Below are 14499 nucleotides of genomic sequence, written 5' to 3' on the forward strand. Positions count from 1 at the left end.
TTTTGAAATGCAGAAATGTAAGTTACAGCTGCAAAACACAATGTATGTACACCCATTATACTTGCAAACGCCATGTTTGTGCTTGTCAGCAATTAAGTAGCTGCACAAATACCCAAAGTGCAAATGCCTGTTTTTGGTGGCTTATTTGTTTATTGTTGGATTGCACGTGCCCACCTGTTCCACTACCCTCTTTTGGAAACTGTGCTCCAATTTGTCCTTAATAACCTCTGGTGACTGTAGGCTAGTTGTTAAGGACTGCAACATTGGGCCCTAAAAACCTGAATGACAATTCTGCTTTCTTAGGGAATGCAGGATTGAGCCCTTGAAAAATAAATAGCCACAATATCTTTTTATATAACTATGCCATGGTCCATCTGCTATACTCAGTCAAACTGATGAAAATCAGAAGTAACCTCAATTCTTCCAAATTCTGAACTTGATGTGTTACTCCAGATTTAGACCCATGTAACGGAGATCAGAATATAGCCCATCATATATATAAGATCTTTAAATTTAAATACTATGGACTAAACTCATCAATAATATAAGTGGGTGAAATTTCAATGACTTCAACTGAGCTGCTCCTGTTAAGACCAGCTGTGAATCTGGGACTAAATATTATAGACCAGAAGCAGTCCTTTTAGAGAACGGGGAGGGACAAAAGGCTTAAGCCAAAAATATTGGCAAATCTCTGCATGCTATATAAGCAAGGAGAACTTTAAGGTTCTTCACTGTATGTTTTGTAGTGTTGCCAACTCCTGTGATTTTATCACTAGCCTTGACATATTTGAGGTTTTATTTAAAGCTCCAGCTTCTGGAAATGTGAGAATTTAAGCCTTTATTTATTTAATGTAAGTTCCTAGCCCTTGTGGTTAAATAGAAAAGATTGAAATATAACCTGAGTGCTCCCTGAAGGCTCAAAACCCAATAGGCAAATAAAAGGATCCAAAACATTTTTTAAAATATCGTAATTTTTATGTTACTCTTATGATCTTTTGGGTCCTGACTCATGATTTGTAATCTTTTGGGGTGGGCAATACTGAGAAGTGGCCATGGGAGGAATTCAAACTATAGGTAGTCTTCCTGCTGTATATGCAATGGGGGTGGGGAGACAGAGGTTTGCAGTGCCTCTGGCTAAAAAAGGAATTACAAGAAAACATTTATCATGAAGGAGTGAAGTTACAGATTATTCCTTACAACTAGCCTTTTAGCCAGCCTGATTTAACATATACAGTTTTATTGTCTGGAGAGGAAATAGAGGGGTAAAATGAAAAGAACAAGACAGTTACTGACCTGTGGGAAAAGGGAGTAAGTTGCATTGTCAATAGTGACAGAATGTAAAAATTCCCCATCAAACCAGAGGTTCTTTCCCAGTGGAGAGTTCTGTTTTGTCATGGCAAAGAGCTGACTGGGGTCACAACAGTCTTCCAGCTGTTTCCTAATAGCGGCAACAAAGAAAGAAAGAAATGTATTAATTAGGGCTCAGTTATGGAAATCTCATAGTGATGCTTCCCATCTTTACTTGGATCTCCACCCAACTGAAACTATGTAAATGCTGTTAAGTCAAGCCTCTTCTACTAATAAAGAGCCAAACAATAGGAGATTTCTACTCTGAATATTGGTATGATAAGTTTAATGGACTATTTAGAAAACAAGGTATTTAGACATTCAAATTCCAATCCAATGAGTTTGCAGTGATTACTGCACTTGCAGAGGAACTAATAATTGTGATTGTTATTGACATTCTTAGAGAAAGCTAGTCCAACATATTCCATCATTTTAATTTTTTTTTAAATAAAATTGGGAACAGTTTTTAAGCAAAAAATATGCCCATTTTCAACTAGTTCTAATTAGTAAACATAAAAACCACAGGTCTCTAGTACCCTTTTAAGAGTCACAGGCATGGAAATTAAAGAAATCATAGTTTAAAAAAACTGTTTAATTACATAAAAGTTAAATACAATGTTTTATTGTTTATTACCAGGCCTATATAAAACCCCACAACTGAATACTCCCCAAACTTTGGGAAAGTTGAGACCCAACTCCTAATTTATCAGTTCAGGTTTGTTTCAAGTTACTAAAAATCCTTGTGCTACTTTCACAGCTTCTGCAATCTGACTGAAGTCCAACTTGGATAATTGCATGTTGCTATATTATAGATGCCATGTCATTTTAATGGGATAGGGCATTCTCCTTTCCTCTCCTATAAACTGTTGTATCATTGTGCACTGTTAAACAATGTTGTGTTCCACCCAAGAGGCAGTTGGGTTTTTATGAAAGGACAAGGTTTCCTGTGTACAGTATATGGGCCCGATTCTGCAACTGCCATAAAGAGTAACCCTTACTGATAGGACTGGAGGCTTACTCCCATGAGGAAGGCTCTCCAGTATTGGTGCCACAGTTTGCAATTGTGTCGTTGGGCTCTTTGAGCAGAACTGATGTCACAAAATTGCACATCAGAGCAGGATCCGATGTGGTGGGCTTCTCTGCATTGAAGCAGACAGGCATAGAGCTCCCCACAATCTCCCAACTGCCATCAAGTTTGATTGCACCCCGAGCAGGGTTTAGGTGGATGGGGATTGTTTTGTGACTAAATAGTTCTGGACCTCAGCAAGCTGGACTACGAATACTTGGAACTCTGGGGTAACAAAACTCCAGAGTTTTAATCATTTTGTTGTATATAAATATTTAAGTGATTGTGTTTCTTTTGTTTCCCTTTTTCCCCAAAAAATGATACCGAGGTTCCATGACCTCAGGGAGTCCTGAGGGCTTGTGAGTGGGTATGAAACACCAGCAAAAGGGACCAGAGAGGTTATATTTTAATTTCCCAGTGCCAGAGGTAGAAGTACAGCTGAGTAGAGGCTTGAGCCATAAGATTGTTTATTTTAGAAAAGAACCACTAGACAGATTGAACCTGAGCCTTAGTGCTGCCACTGGCATGTGGCTGAAGGGTTATAGGCGAAAAAGGCACAACATAACCGATTAACATGTTGCGAACATTTTTTCTGTCAAAAATGGCCTTTATTTAAATGTTGCCTTTTCAATTTTTATTTTAAATTTTTTTTTGGTAGTCACAACTTCATTAAAAAAAAATCAAAAATGTTTCTTTACCAACATTCTGGAGCTTCTTAGTAAATGAAAAATGTCTGGAACGGTTTCAATAACATTGGATACAAATTTCAAGTAGTACTAATACGAAAATGGGTCCATTTTGAACCTGGTAAAATGGAAACAGTGTCAACATATTTCACAATTTAAAAATAAGAAATGATTCTCTGCACTCTAGTTATGATTTATTTCCCAAATCCTGGTCAGGATGTTGATTTACTTGCTTTGATGCCGTTGCTACTAGCGCCCTGTCTCCCAGGCTACCAGAGAGCAGCCCATTGAAGAAAACAGAAGTGGATAGGAAGAGCTCCTGGTGGCAGGGAGGAGAGAAGGATAGTAGATAATGATATAGGAAAGATGGATTGAGCCTGGTATTGAGACACTAAAGGCGATATCCAATGAAAATGAAATGCAGAAAGATTAAACTGGGGAAAAAAAATGCATTTGCACACAGTGCACAAATTGCCCATGAATTTCACAGGGTCACGGTATTAAGACCAGCGGTAGGAGTCCAAAAAGACTGAAAGCTTATATGATTAATAAGAATAAAAGCTTTGGAAGGGATGCAGATACTCCCATTAGTTAGAGGTTGATTTATGCCTAAAACCTGGAGTTAAGAAGAATTTTTCCATCAAGCAGGTTCCCCTATAACTGCAGGGTTTCCTCAAGACTTCTGAAGCAGCTTGTCCTGACCATTCTCAGAGCTTGTGCCTACACTTAAAACACTACAGCAGCACAGTTGCACTGCTGTAGCACTTCAGTGTAGACACTACCTACACTGACGGAAGGGATTCTTCTATCAGCATAGGTAATCCACCTCCCCAAGAGGCAGTAGCTACGTCGACAGAAGAATGCTTCCATTCACCTAGCGCTGTCTACACGGGGACTTAGGTTGGCTTAACTATGCTGCTCAGGGTGGGGATTTTTCACAACCCTGAATGTTGTTACATCGATGTAATTTTCCAGTGTAGACTGAAACTCTATGACAAGATACTGAGCTCCCTGGACCACTAGTCTGATCCAGTATGGCAATTCCTATATTCCTACATGTGCCCAGTGGTTGGGGTGAGGTTTTCCAATCTCTAGCCACTAGAGAGGGATTTCATGTCCTCCCCATCTTGAAATCCAAATGAAACCTCTACCACAGAGTTGTGATGACTGGAATGCATGATATTTTAAAACAACCACAAGAGATTTGAAATCACTCACTGAATCACATTTTGAAAAACAGCTTAGAGCAGACATGGAATAGAATGATATTCCCCATAGAAGACAGTCTTTCGGTTCAGGAGATCTGAGTTCATTTCCTGTCTCTGCTACAGAGAGCCTGTGTGACCTTGGGCAAGTCACTTAACCACTCAGTGACTCACCTCCCCACCTATAAAGTGAAGATGTTCTTCTTTTCCCCACCCTTTTTCTATCTTTTCTATTCCAAAATATTTACAATCTTATTGGGGTAGAGACTCGAGGAACTAGCACAACGAGACCCAATCTCAGCTGGGACCTTTAAGAGCTATTATATTACAAAAAAATAATGGGCCATAACCTGCAGTTCTCATCTTCAGGGGAAGTCTGGCCTGAGTGCCAGCTCCAGTGAAAATAGATCTATTCATCAGTGAGAAAACCATGTATGAAATGTTTTATACTCATTAGCCAGATCCTCAGCCAGTGTAAACTGGTATAATTTCATTGTCTTCAGTGGAGCTACACTGATTTACACCAGCTGAGGATCTGGCCTTTGTAGATGTTTTTCCTCAACATTTGAATACAGTCGTCACGTACATAAAGTTTCTGTAAGCTTCATCTTCCCAAAAGAACTGCTGTTGTTACATATCTTGTTAGAACTGGAAGACCTGAAAAATGCTCACAGTGTTGCAGAGACTATTAAAGCCTGCCATTCTTATCTTGTTCATTACACAAGAAATTACCCATTCCTTTGCCAACACCATGTCTTGACTATAACTAAGCATTGGATTGTAACAAGATGTTTTTAGAGAGAGACAAAAGCTATAAGCAACCTCGTGGGTAAAATGAAACCCTCCTGGCAACAGCTTATATGAAAATCCTACATCTGACATGGGAAAAAATCCTCTTCCACACAGTCTAGAGCCTGAAGTTTTGGTTTACAGTGAGTTTTCTGAACCTTTTGTTTCTGTTTACACTGGCTTGAACCCAAAGCAAAACTCAGGAAAAAAAAATGTAAAATTAGAACATTTCCCAAGGTTATAAGTCAAAACCAAAAATCCCTCCCATACATTAAGATGATTTGTGGCCATAACTGAGGCCAAGGTATGGGTGGGCTTTTGGGCTTCAACACGAAAGGATTACTAAGCTGTACTTGAACAGCGCCACCTAATCAGGTCCATCTAATCATTACACAAACACGGAAGTACAGACATAGTGGTAGGCTGTCTGACTATCTTTGGTAACTGAATATCGAATGGGGGACTGTTGGGATGGTGCTGGATAGATGTGGCCGTACTGAATGAATCGTGAGAACATGGTTTGACATGACTGAACTGCAAAAGAGAATTCTGGGAGCAGAATCCTTCTCTTAGCATCAGGCAGATGGCAGAAGTGAAACTGAATGGCTCCATGCTGCGTGTATGATCAATACTGATGTTTGAGTCAGCAAATATGTCCACTTGAAAGCAAACACGTGTAGAACATCCTGAGTGGAGCATGGGCTGACTCATCACGCAGGAAGCTGAAGTGAATAACGGATAAGGGAGTGAATGTGCGGTAATGTTCAGTTGGCACCACTCTGCAGTCTCCTCCTAAAGTATTAGTCAGGTAAAAATCGGTAGCCACATACTTTCTGACCCCCTCTGAATTGAGAAGGGCAGCTTTGTTGATATATCAGAAGGAAGGAGAATCTGTTATGGCTTATTGTTCTAGGTTTTATTGGTATGCTCTCTGGCTGAAATTGAGGAGAAACAGCTGACAGGTTTTACCTATGATCGCTTAAGGAAACCTATTAAGGTGTTCATAGGATCCTGGATGGATTTAGATCAGGTTGAATGGATTAAAGCAGCTCAGGAGGCAGAAAGGGTAGTAAGTGGAGAAGGTAGTTCTTCTCAGAAAGTGATTAGAGAGGCTCCCAACAACAATCAAGCAGGCTAGAATGGCTCCAACCACATGAATATGGGACATGGTAGTTGCAATGAAATAGGACGAGGATGGTATGGTAGGAGACGTAAAGTGTTTAGTTGTGGGGGGTGGGGGGGGGGCTGTGAATCATTGAGAGCACAGGTATGGACTCAACTTCAGGAAAGAGGGGCAGATATGGCTCATTTGGATGGGCAACCTCTGAAGACTTTGCTAACTGCTTTAAGTGATTTGATGGCAAGGACTAGATCACAGTCAATGCTGCAGCCAGGAGTTAAGGCTGTTGAGGCTGTGGGAACAGGTACAGAAGATCTGCTAGTAAGTTCTTATGGCTTGTTATCCCTGGAATTGGCTCACATGAAATTGGCAGCTCCCTGTCAGGGTTGCTCCACATTTCAGTAAAAATGCCTTGGCCTTCGCAACCCCTGTCCCCAAAGGTAGATGTTAGTAGCCAAATTACAGCCATACAAAATTGTTAAATCTTACATGGAAGAGGGGACAGAAGGAAACATAATGGTTCCTTACATTAATCAATACAGGAGCAAAGGCAACTTTAAGTATTAAAACACCTGCTGTGGATTGTTGTAACAGCGTAACTGCAAAAGCTATATTAAAAGTAGATATAGTACAACTGGAAAAGTGAATGATTAATTTGGCAGAAAGGCTGGTTGTGAAGAAAGACTGTAAATAACCTGGTTGTTTCAGAAGGATTAAGAAAGTGAGCCTGTAAAGCTATGGCACTGCCAGACAATAAGTGAATAAGGGAAATTTCTCATGGTTTGGGCTAGAAAGAAAAGGCAGTGGTAAAGATAGTGGGGGGAGGGGGGAGAAAAATGCATAAAGCAGCTCCTCAGTATTCCTATCCAGCGGAAACTGTTCCCCACATTAAAAAAAACCACACCCCTGTTGCAAGATCTAAAAGCACAAGGGGTAGTAGTAAAGTGTCAAAGCCCCTGCAACTCCCCAATTGGGCTTGTACAGAAAGCGGATGGCAGGTGGCATGCCATGATTATAGAAATATAATTGTAAATCTACCTTTGTTGTAGCCAACCTTCCAACTATAATGGCCAGAGCAGTGGACAACGCTAAATGGTTCTGTGTACTGAATTTGTTAATTGTTTCCTTATTATGTTATTAACCTATTTGAATTAATAACAGGTTAAATTATAAGAACTCCTGAGTTCCTGTTAACACTAAAGAAAAATGCCTGAGCAGGTACAGAAGATGATCTGGGTAGCAAATTTGATGCAAACACTGGAAAACATTTGGACAGAGAAATCAACACAAACAAAAGGAAGAGCAAAAGAAATTAAAATATGGATGAAAAATAGAAAACACAGTAATGCTTAAAATTGGTAAGCAAAGGTAAAATAATCCCTATATAAAGGAAACCCTTTCCAGTTAACAGATAAGTATATGGCCAGTCCCATGGCAGTTTTAGTAACCACTCCAGATAGAGACGTGTAAAAAATTCTGATCAAATCCAATTATACTTGCCAAGGGACTAAATATAACCATTTTCAGAAATGAATGCACAGTATGTACTAACCTATAAGATCCAGTCAGAGGCCTTGTGTGTTTTGTTTTTGTTGCTTATGTTTTTGCAGGTTAATCTATAAATTTATGGAAGCAAGAAGTATGCTGTGAAATTTGCTATGGCTTGTTGGCAATGTGATTACCAGACCTATCTGAAGAATAAGCCAGAAGATTGTTAAATTACTCAAATTTCAATACAATGAGCACCCTTCTTAGAGGCATAAGCATAAAAACATGCTGGGTCAAACTAAAGGTCCATCTAGACAAGTGTCCTGTCTTTTAACAATGACCAATGCCACGTGTTTCAGAGAAAAATCAACAGACCAGGTAATGATTCCATTGCAGCCCATTCCCAGCTTCCGGCAAACAAAGGCCAGGGCCACCATCCCTGCCCATGTTGGCTAATAGCCTTTATGAATTTCTCTTTACAATAACAAAAAAACCACCTTGTATAGTCTTGGCTTTTACAACATTTTCTGACAAGAAGTTCCACAGGTTAAATTTTCCTGTATTTATTTTCTTTTGTTTATTTTAAAACTGCTGCTTAGCAATCTTAATTGGTAACCCCTAGTTCTTTTGTTATAAAAAAAGTAAACAACACTTTCTTATTTACTTTCTCAACAACAGTCAGGATTTCATAGACCTCTATTGTATTCCCCCTTTAGCTGTCTTTTCCAAGTTGGAAAGTCCTAGTCTTGTTAATCTTTTCTTATATAAAGTTGTTCCAGATCCCTGATTATTGTTGCTCCCCCCCCATAAGGCTGTTGCACATTAAGTGAATATTTTTAGGGATCTATACACAATGATTCTAGAACCTTTTCTCTTTTGGGTGGTAGCGGCTAATTTAAACCCCATTCTTTTATATGTATAGTTGGAATTATGTTTTCCCAACGTGCATTACTTTGCATTTGTCAGCACTGAATTTCATCTGCTTAGTCACCCACTTCTGTAAAATCCCTTTGCAACTCTTTAAAGTCTGTTTTGGACTTGACTATCTTGAGTTTTGTGTCAGCTGAAAATTTTTGCCACTTCATTGTTTGCCTTTTTAATATATAGATCATTTAACAGTATTACCTTTTCCCTGTACAAACCCTGGAAACACTACTGTTTACCTCTCTCCATTCTAAAAACTAACCAGTTATTCTTGCCTTTTGTCTCTTATCTTTTAACCAGTTATTGATCCATAAAGAACTTTCTCGCTTATCCTGTAACAGCTCACCTTGCCTAAAAACCTTCCGTAAGGGTTCAAAGACTTTCTGAAGATCTGAGTACACTATGTTCACTAAATCACCTTTTCTATATCCTTGTTAGTCGTCTCAAAGAATTCTAGTAAACTAATCTTTACTATAATTTCTTAACTGTAAAAGATAAATGCAAATTTCTTTAGTTCTTCTATATTGACTTTATTCTTCTTGGTAATTAAGATCTTCTTAGCACCTTGGAACACCCCAGCAGCCTTACTGGGTGTGTAGTAGGCTTCCTGTTTTGATGTGTTATCAGTATAGGAAAACCTCAAAATCTGAAAGCAGCCTCCAGGTTTAATTCTCTGATGAGGGGAAAGTTTAAAAAAAAACCCAGCTTTTGGAAAGTGTGAATTCCAGTATTGGGATAGATAACAGTGCGGATTTATTCAAAGTCCTAGCCAAAGTAAACCTTATTGTGGGCAACAACGTGAAGCCAACCTCTTCAAAATGTCCTGTACAAAAGTCATGTTAAAGTTGTTTCCCTGATAATGTTTACTCTAGCAGCATTTTAAAAAACAGGGCTAAAAAAAAAAAAGCAAAGTAAAAGGGAATAAAAAAAAATTTCTATCTGGGTAACTGATTTTCCAGTACAAAAGCTCTCCACAACTCAATAAAGGAATATCAAGTTGATAAACCCAGTAAAGGGGATAAGAAGGAAGAATGTGGAAGATGGGGAAATCTGGCACTCTATGGTAACAGACTCTGCCATTCCCTTTGAGGCCATAAAAGACACTCAGGGAATGTGGACATTTCATGTACCAAATAAGGCATGTATTTCTGTGTGGGTACAGGGATTAACATCCAAGATATTAACAAAAAGGTGGCAAGAAGCTTCAGGAAAAAATTCTTTAGTAGTTAAGAGGGAATATAAGCCAACTAACAAAAGGTGTTTAGGGACCTCAAGTGTAACAAATGGTGCATATGCATTGGGGCCAACGTATCCCAAGCAATTAATACCAAAACTGGGGAATTGTGGGACCCACATATGCCACCATAAAAAAACCCCTCAGACACACCAACACCATTGGAAAGTTATGAATACATAATTCAAAAAGCTTGGGTTTAAAAATTAAACTAAAATTCCAGTCATAAATATAGAGTCAACCGTAAAATTGTATAACATCCCTAAGAATATAAAAATGTGTCAATAAAGATGTAATTGGTGCACATAGAATACATGTTTACTGGGGTATGGTAATAAATCTGTATTTAAAGTGTCCAAACAAAAGTACCCTAACATAAATGTGCTTTAAGATGCCATACATCATATGGGGACAATATGTAATACATGGAAGGATAAACATGGCTTAATGTAACCTAATCAACACAAAAACATCACAATGTTCCTGAATGTATAAAATGATTAATTCAAAATTGTAATCATAGTGTGTGTGTGTATATATATATATATATATACACACACACACACACACACACACACACACACACACACACAGAATCTAAATTTAAGATTTCTGTAATCTTAGTCCCTAAGGAGTGAATAATCAATAGTCTGTTACAGAGTCACCAGGCTAATGCTCTAAAACTGCTCTCTACAAAGCCAGTCAAAACCTTGGTAAGGCATGCCTCCCCTCACACTGTTACCGGGGCAAAAAAGCCTAAGTGGTCTTGGCCTTCCTGTGTCTGACTTTGGGGAATTTAGCATCCCTGCAGTGAGTCCACCTGTCTGTGGCTCCTAGGGAAGCCAAAGGGCTGTATAACTCTCAGCCAACATGGTAAAACGGAGGGTTTATTAATTAACAGGTACACAATGTGGAAAGGACTTGTTGGCACAGGAATCGGTAACTTTTAGATAAATCCATCTTGGACTCCCCACCTCCCACTCAATCACAGACTGCTCAGCTTCTAGCAACCCAACCTCCAACACGCCCATCGCCCCTCCTCCTGGTCTTTGACTCACTTCCCAGACAAAGTGGCACCTAGTTGCATCCCTCCCTAGGTTTTAGGTTATGAAGGGCACATTCTATAGCTTACATGCAGGCAACTGGAGTAGCCTTTCTTGCCCTCAAGAGTCTTAGCAAGTCACACGCCCTTCTTCCTACCACCTAAGCATTGGTGCAACAGGAAAACTAAGGCACCACACAGTGTTTATGCAAAAAAAAAAAAAAAGTCAAAACTCAGAGACTCATGACAAAAAATGTACCAGGTAATATATGCCAGCACCTCAAAAATAAAACAGGGTACTACGGAATAGTACCAGAAGGAAATGGATTATGGTAAATACCCAAAGTGAAATGATACAAATTGGAATATGAAAATACAAACTAATCAAGGCACACGAGACCAAATAGAACAGTCAACTAGATTTACAGATATTATCAAAGGTATGCTTGCTTGAAAATATAAAATTGTTTAAAAAGCTATAGGAAAAATAAGATCTCAAATGTGTGCTTGGTATAATGTTGTATGTCAAGTAACAGCATAAAATGGAGTTAATGTTATTTTAAAACATTTCTGAAACGGCAGCCTTATTCCTTATATGTTTCTGTTTTAAATACCAAATGTGTAAGCAATAAGAAAAAACAAGCTTTATGGAATTGAGCTGTTGGATTATATTACTAAAAATCTTTTTAAAATGCTTTAAGTTTTATAAAAACCAGAAAAGGAGACACATGATCAAATAGTGTACAAATTGCAGGTATGATTGATGTGATATTACAATTATCTTTAATAACTGACTATCGAATGTGGGACTCTTGGCACGGTGCTGTATTGATTCAGCCATACTGAATGAATGGTGAGAACATGGCTGAACTGCGAAAGAGGATTCTGGGAGCAAAATCCTTCTCTTAGCTTCAGGCAGACGGCAGAAGTGAAACTGACTGGCTCCATGCTGCGTGTATGATCAATACTGATGTTTGAGTCAGCAAATATGTCCACTTGAAAGCAAACATGTATAGAACATCCTGAGTGGAGCATGGGCTGACAGGGGCATATCGACCCGCTTGAAGGACATCACATGGGGGGGCTGAAGTGAATGATTGATAAGGGAGTGAATGTTGGGTAATGTTCAGTTAGTAACACTCTGCAGTCTCCTCCTAAAGTATTAATTAGGTTAAAAAATCAGTAGCCACACCCACCCTGGGCATGTTTTTAAGACATGTGATTCCTTTGTTTGTGTATGTTTGTGAAAGAGAGGCTTGCTAAGGGGAATGTATAGCTCTTACTGTATAGTTCTTTAATGTGTAACATAGGAATTGTGCTTAATGTAACTCTTTACCACTTGTGTAATTCCTTCTCAAATAAACTGCTTCGTATGCAAAGTTAATTACTGTGGACCTTTTTCACTGGTATGACAGTAATCTGCTCTGCTGGGAGCCATTAAAGATCCATTCAGGGGTAGTAGCCTCCTGCTGCCATCAGGACTCACTCAAAAGGCCCGCAGCAAGTGCCTAAACCACTAATGGCATAGGCCCAATTAAACAAAATATCTTACTCTCCTAATTCTGAGTGCTCTAATGTGTTTCTGTAAGGCCACCATACAGCTGTAACCAGAGAGCCCCAGCACTGCTAGAATCAGTCAATAGGACATAAATTTATGGTGAAAGACAGTAATGTGCCCGAGGGGCTTATTTTTAGCATTCAAGAGCCAAAACCAAATCCAATTCAATAGTTTATGGATCTGGGACTGATCTGAGTTGAGGATTACAAGGGTCTCAGGCCCTTTTTCTAGGTTTCGATCCTTGGTCCCCAACATGAAAGCCCATCTTCCTCCATTAAGAAGTAAACACCACCACCCAAATTCTTTAGTAAAAAGAACTGACCCAAAAATTAACCCCGCTCTGTCAGCCAGACAGGTTGGAGGTGTTCCAACAATATAGCACAGAACCACCTCTCCTACAGGAAAGGAGTATTTGTGGCACCTTAGAGACTGATATCGTATGCATCCGATGAAGTGAGCTGTAGCTCACGAAAGCTTATGCTCAAATAAATTTGTTAGTCTAAGGTGCCACAAGTACTCCTTTTCTTTTTGCGAATACAGACTAACACGGCTGCTACTCTGAAACCTCTCCTACAGGGTTCATGGACTATGAAGCCCGAAGGAACCATTTTGATCACCTCGTCTTACAAGCTGCATAACACGGCCATAAGATTTCCCTGAATTAATTCCTGTTTGAGCTAGAGCATCTCTTTTAGAAAAAACGTCCAATCTTGATTTTAAAGATTGCAAGCAACGGAGAATTCACCACAAACTTGGTAAATTGTTCCAATGGTTAATTACTCTGTTTAAAATTTGAACCTTATTTCCAGACTGAATTTGTCTAGCTTCATCTTCCAGCCATTAGACGGCATTATACCGGTCTCTGCTAGACTTGAGATTTCTCTATGGTGCAGTATTCTGGGATCAATTTAGCAAACTTTGATCAGCTTCTTAAGGTTTTGGAAATTCTACATGTGACAGAACAACGTTTCTTTTTCAGAAATGTTCAATTTATCACAGAAAGTTTTTTAAAAAGCCAATTTAGTGCTCCAGATTTCTGCAGGCTGGAGTCTTCCATTCATACACAGAAAATAGATAGCACTGGCAGCATCAATAGGAGTTTCCCCAACAAAACCCCACCCATACACCTCATCTCTGATCTAGAGGGGCCATTTCTCAAGATGAAATAGTTATAGTCCTTGGCTTCTGGCCCTTCAGGTAACTCCTGATTGTTTTATCTATTGTACTGGAAGACCAGGTGTGAATCTGCAGTGCACAAGCTAGCGATGTGTGAACATTGCTACAGCCAAGCCATACTCCAGGACTTTCAATGTAACATAGTAGTGTTCACACAAGATGTTACTGCACAGCAAGTTAGCACACTGTAGATTGCTGGCTTGCCACACAGGAATTCACCATGTAGCCAAGCCCTGAGTTTATTGGGAGCTGCGGGGGGGAGGGGAGGGGAAGAGTATTTAAACTTACATTTCTCATACTATAATAAAAGAGCCTGAATTTATTTCAGTGATTATGCTCTCTCGCTGTAATAAAGTTCTCTTTTTTTAAATAAAGTAAATTCAAGGACAAATTTCCCACCTACGTAAATAGATGAAACTTCATTGGCTTAAACAGAGTTGCACCCACTTACACTACTGCTGCATTTGAATTAATCTCACGGGTGCAACAGAGAGAATTTCTAGACACTAAAATTATACAGGTACAGCTGAGGCCACAGTTTGCCATATAGTATCTGCTTTATTATTAATAAAGATGCATGAGCCACAGAGAACTCAGCTTGTGCCTCTGACCCTACGCTAAATTTGCAGAGCAGGCAATTACTAATCTCCTTTCCTACCAACCGTTTTAGTTCTGAACTGAACAAGTTTGATCTAGAAGCCACTGAGAGAATAAGTATGGAACCCCACGGTGTAATTGTTAGAAAGTGTGATTCTGGTCTGAAAAGTGAGTCTAATATACTTTGATTTTGATGTATTTTATTCCTACAAGTCTGTTTTAAACTGCTGTGTACAAAGCAAGCTTATGAGCTTTTGAAATATGAAT

General features: G+C 39.1%; 1 protein-coding gene across 1 annotated transcript in view; it reads right to left on the reverse strand.

Annotated features, from left to right (window-relative positions):
- The window catches only part of ST8SIA1 (ST8 alpha-N-acetyl-neuraminide alpha-2,8-sialyltransferase 1), a 159786-nt gene that overhangs the window by 105898 nt on the left and 39389 nt on the right, over window positions 1-14499 (reverse strand). The window contains exon 2 of the mRNA XM_077807471.1: window positions 1294-1438. Coding sequence (XP_077663597.1) covers window positions 1294-1438 — 145 coding nt within the window. The remainder of the gene's footprint in view (window positions 1-1293; window positions 1439-14499) is intronic.

Source organism: Eretmochelys imbricata, chromosome 1 (assembly GCF_965152235.1).
Source record: "Eretmochelys imbricata isolate rEreImb1 chromosome 1, rEreImb1.hap1, whole genome shotgun sequence".
Lineage (NCBI taxonomy): Eukaryota > Metazoa > Chordata > Testudines > Cheloniidae > Eretmochelys > Eretmochelys imbricata.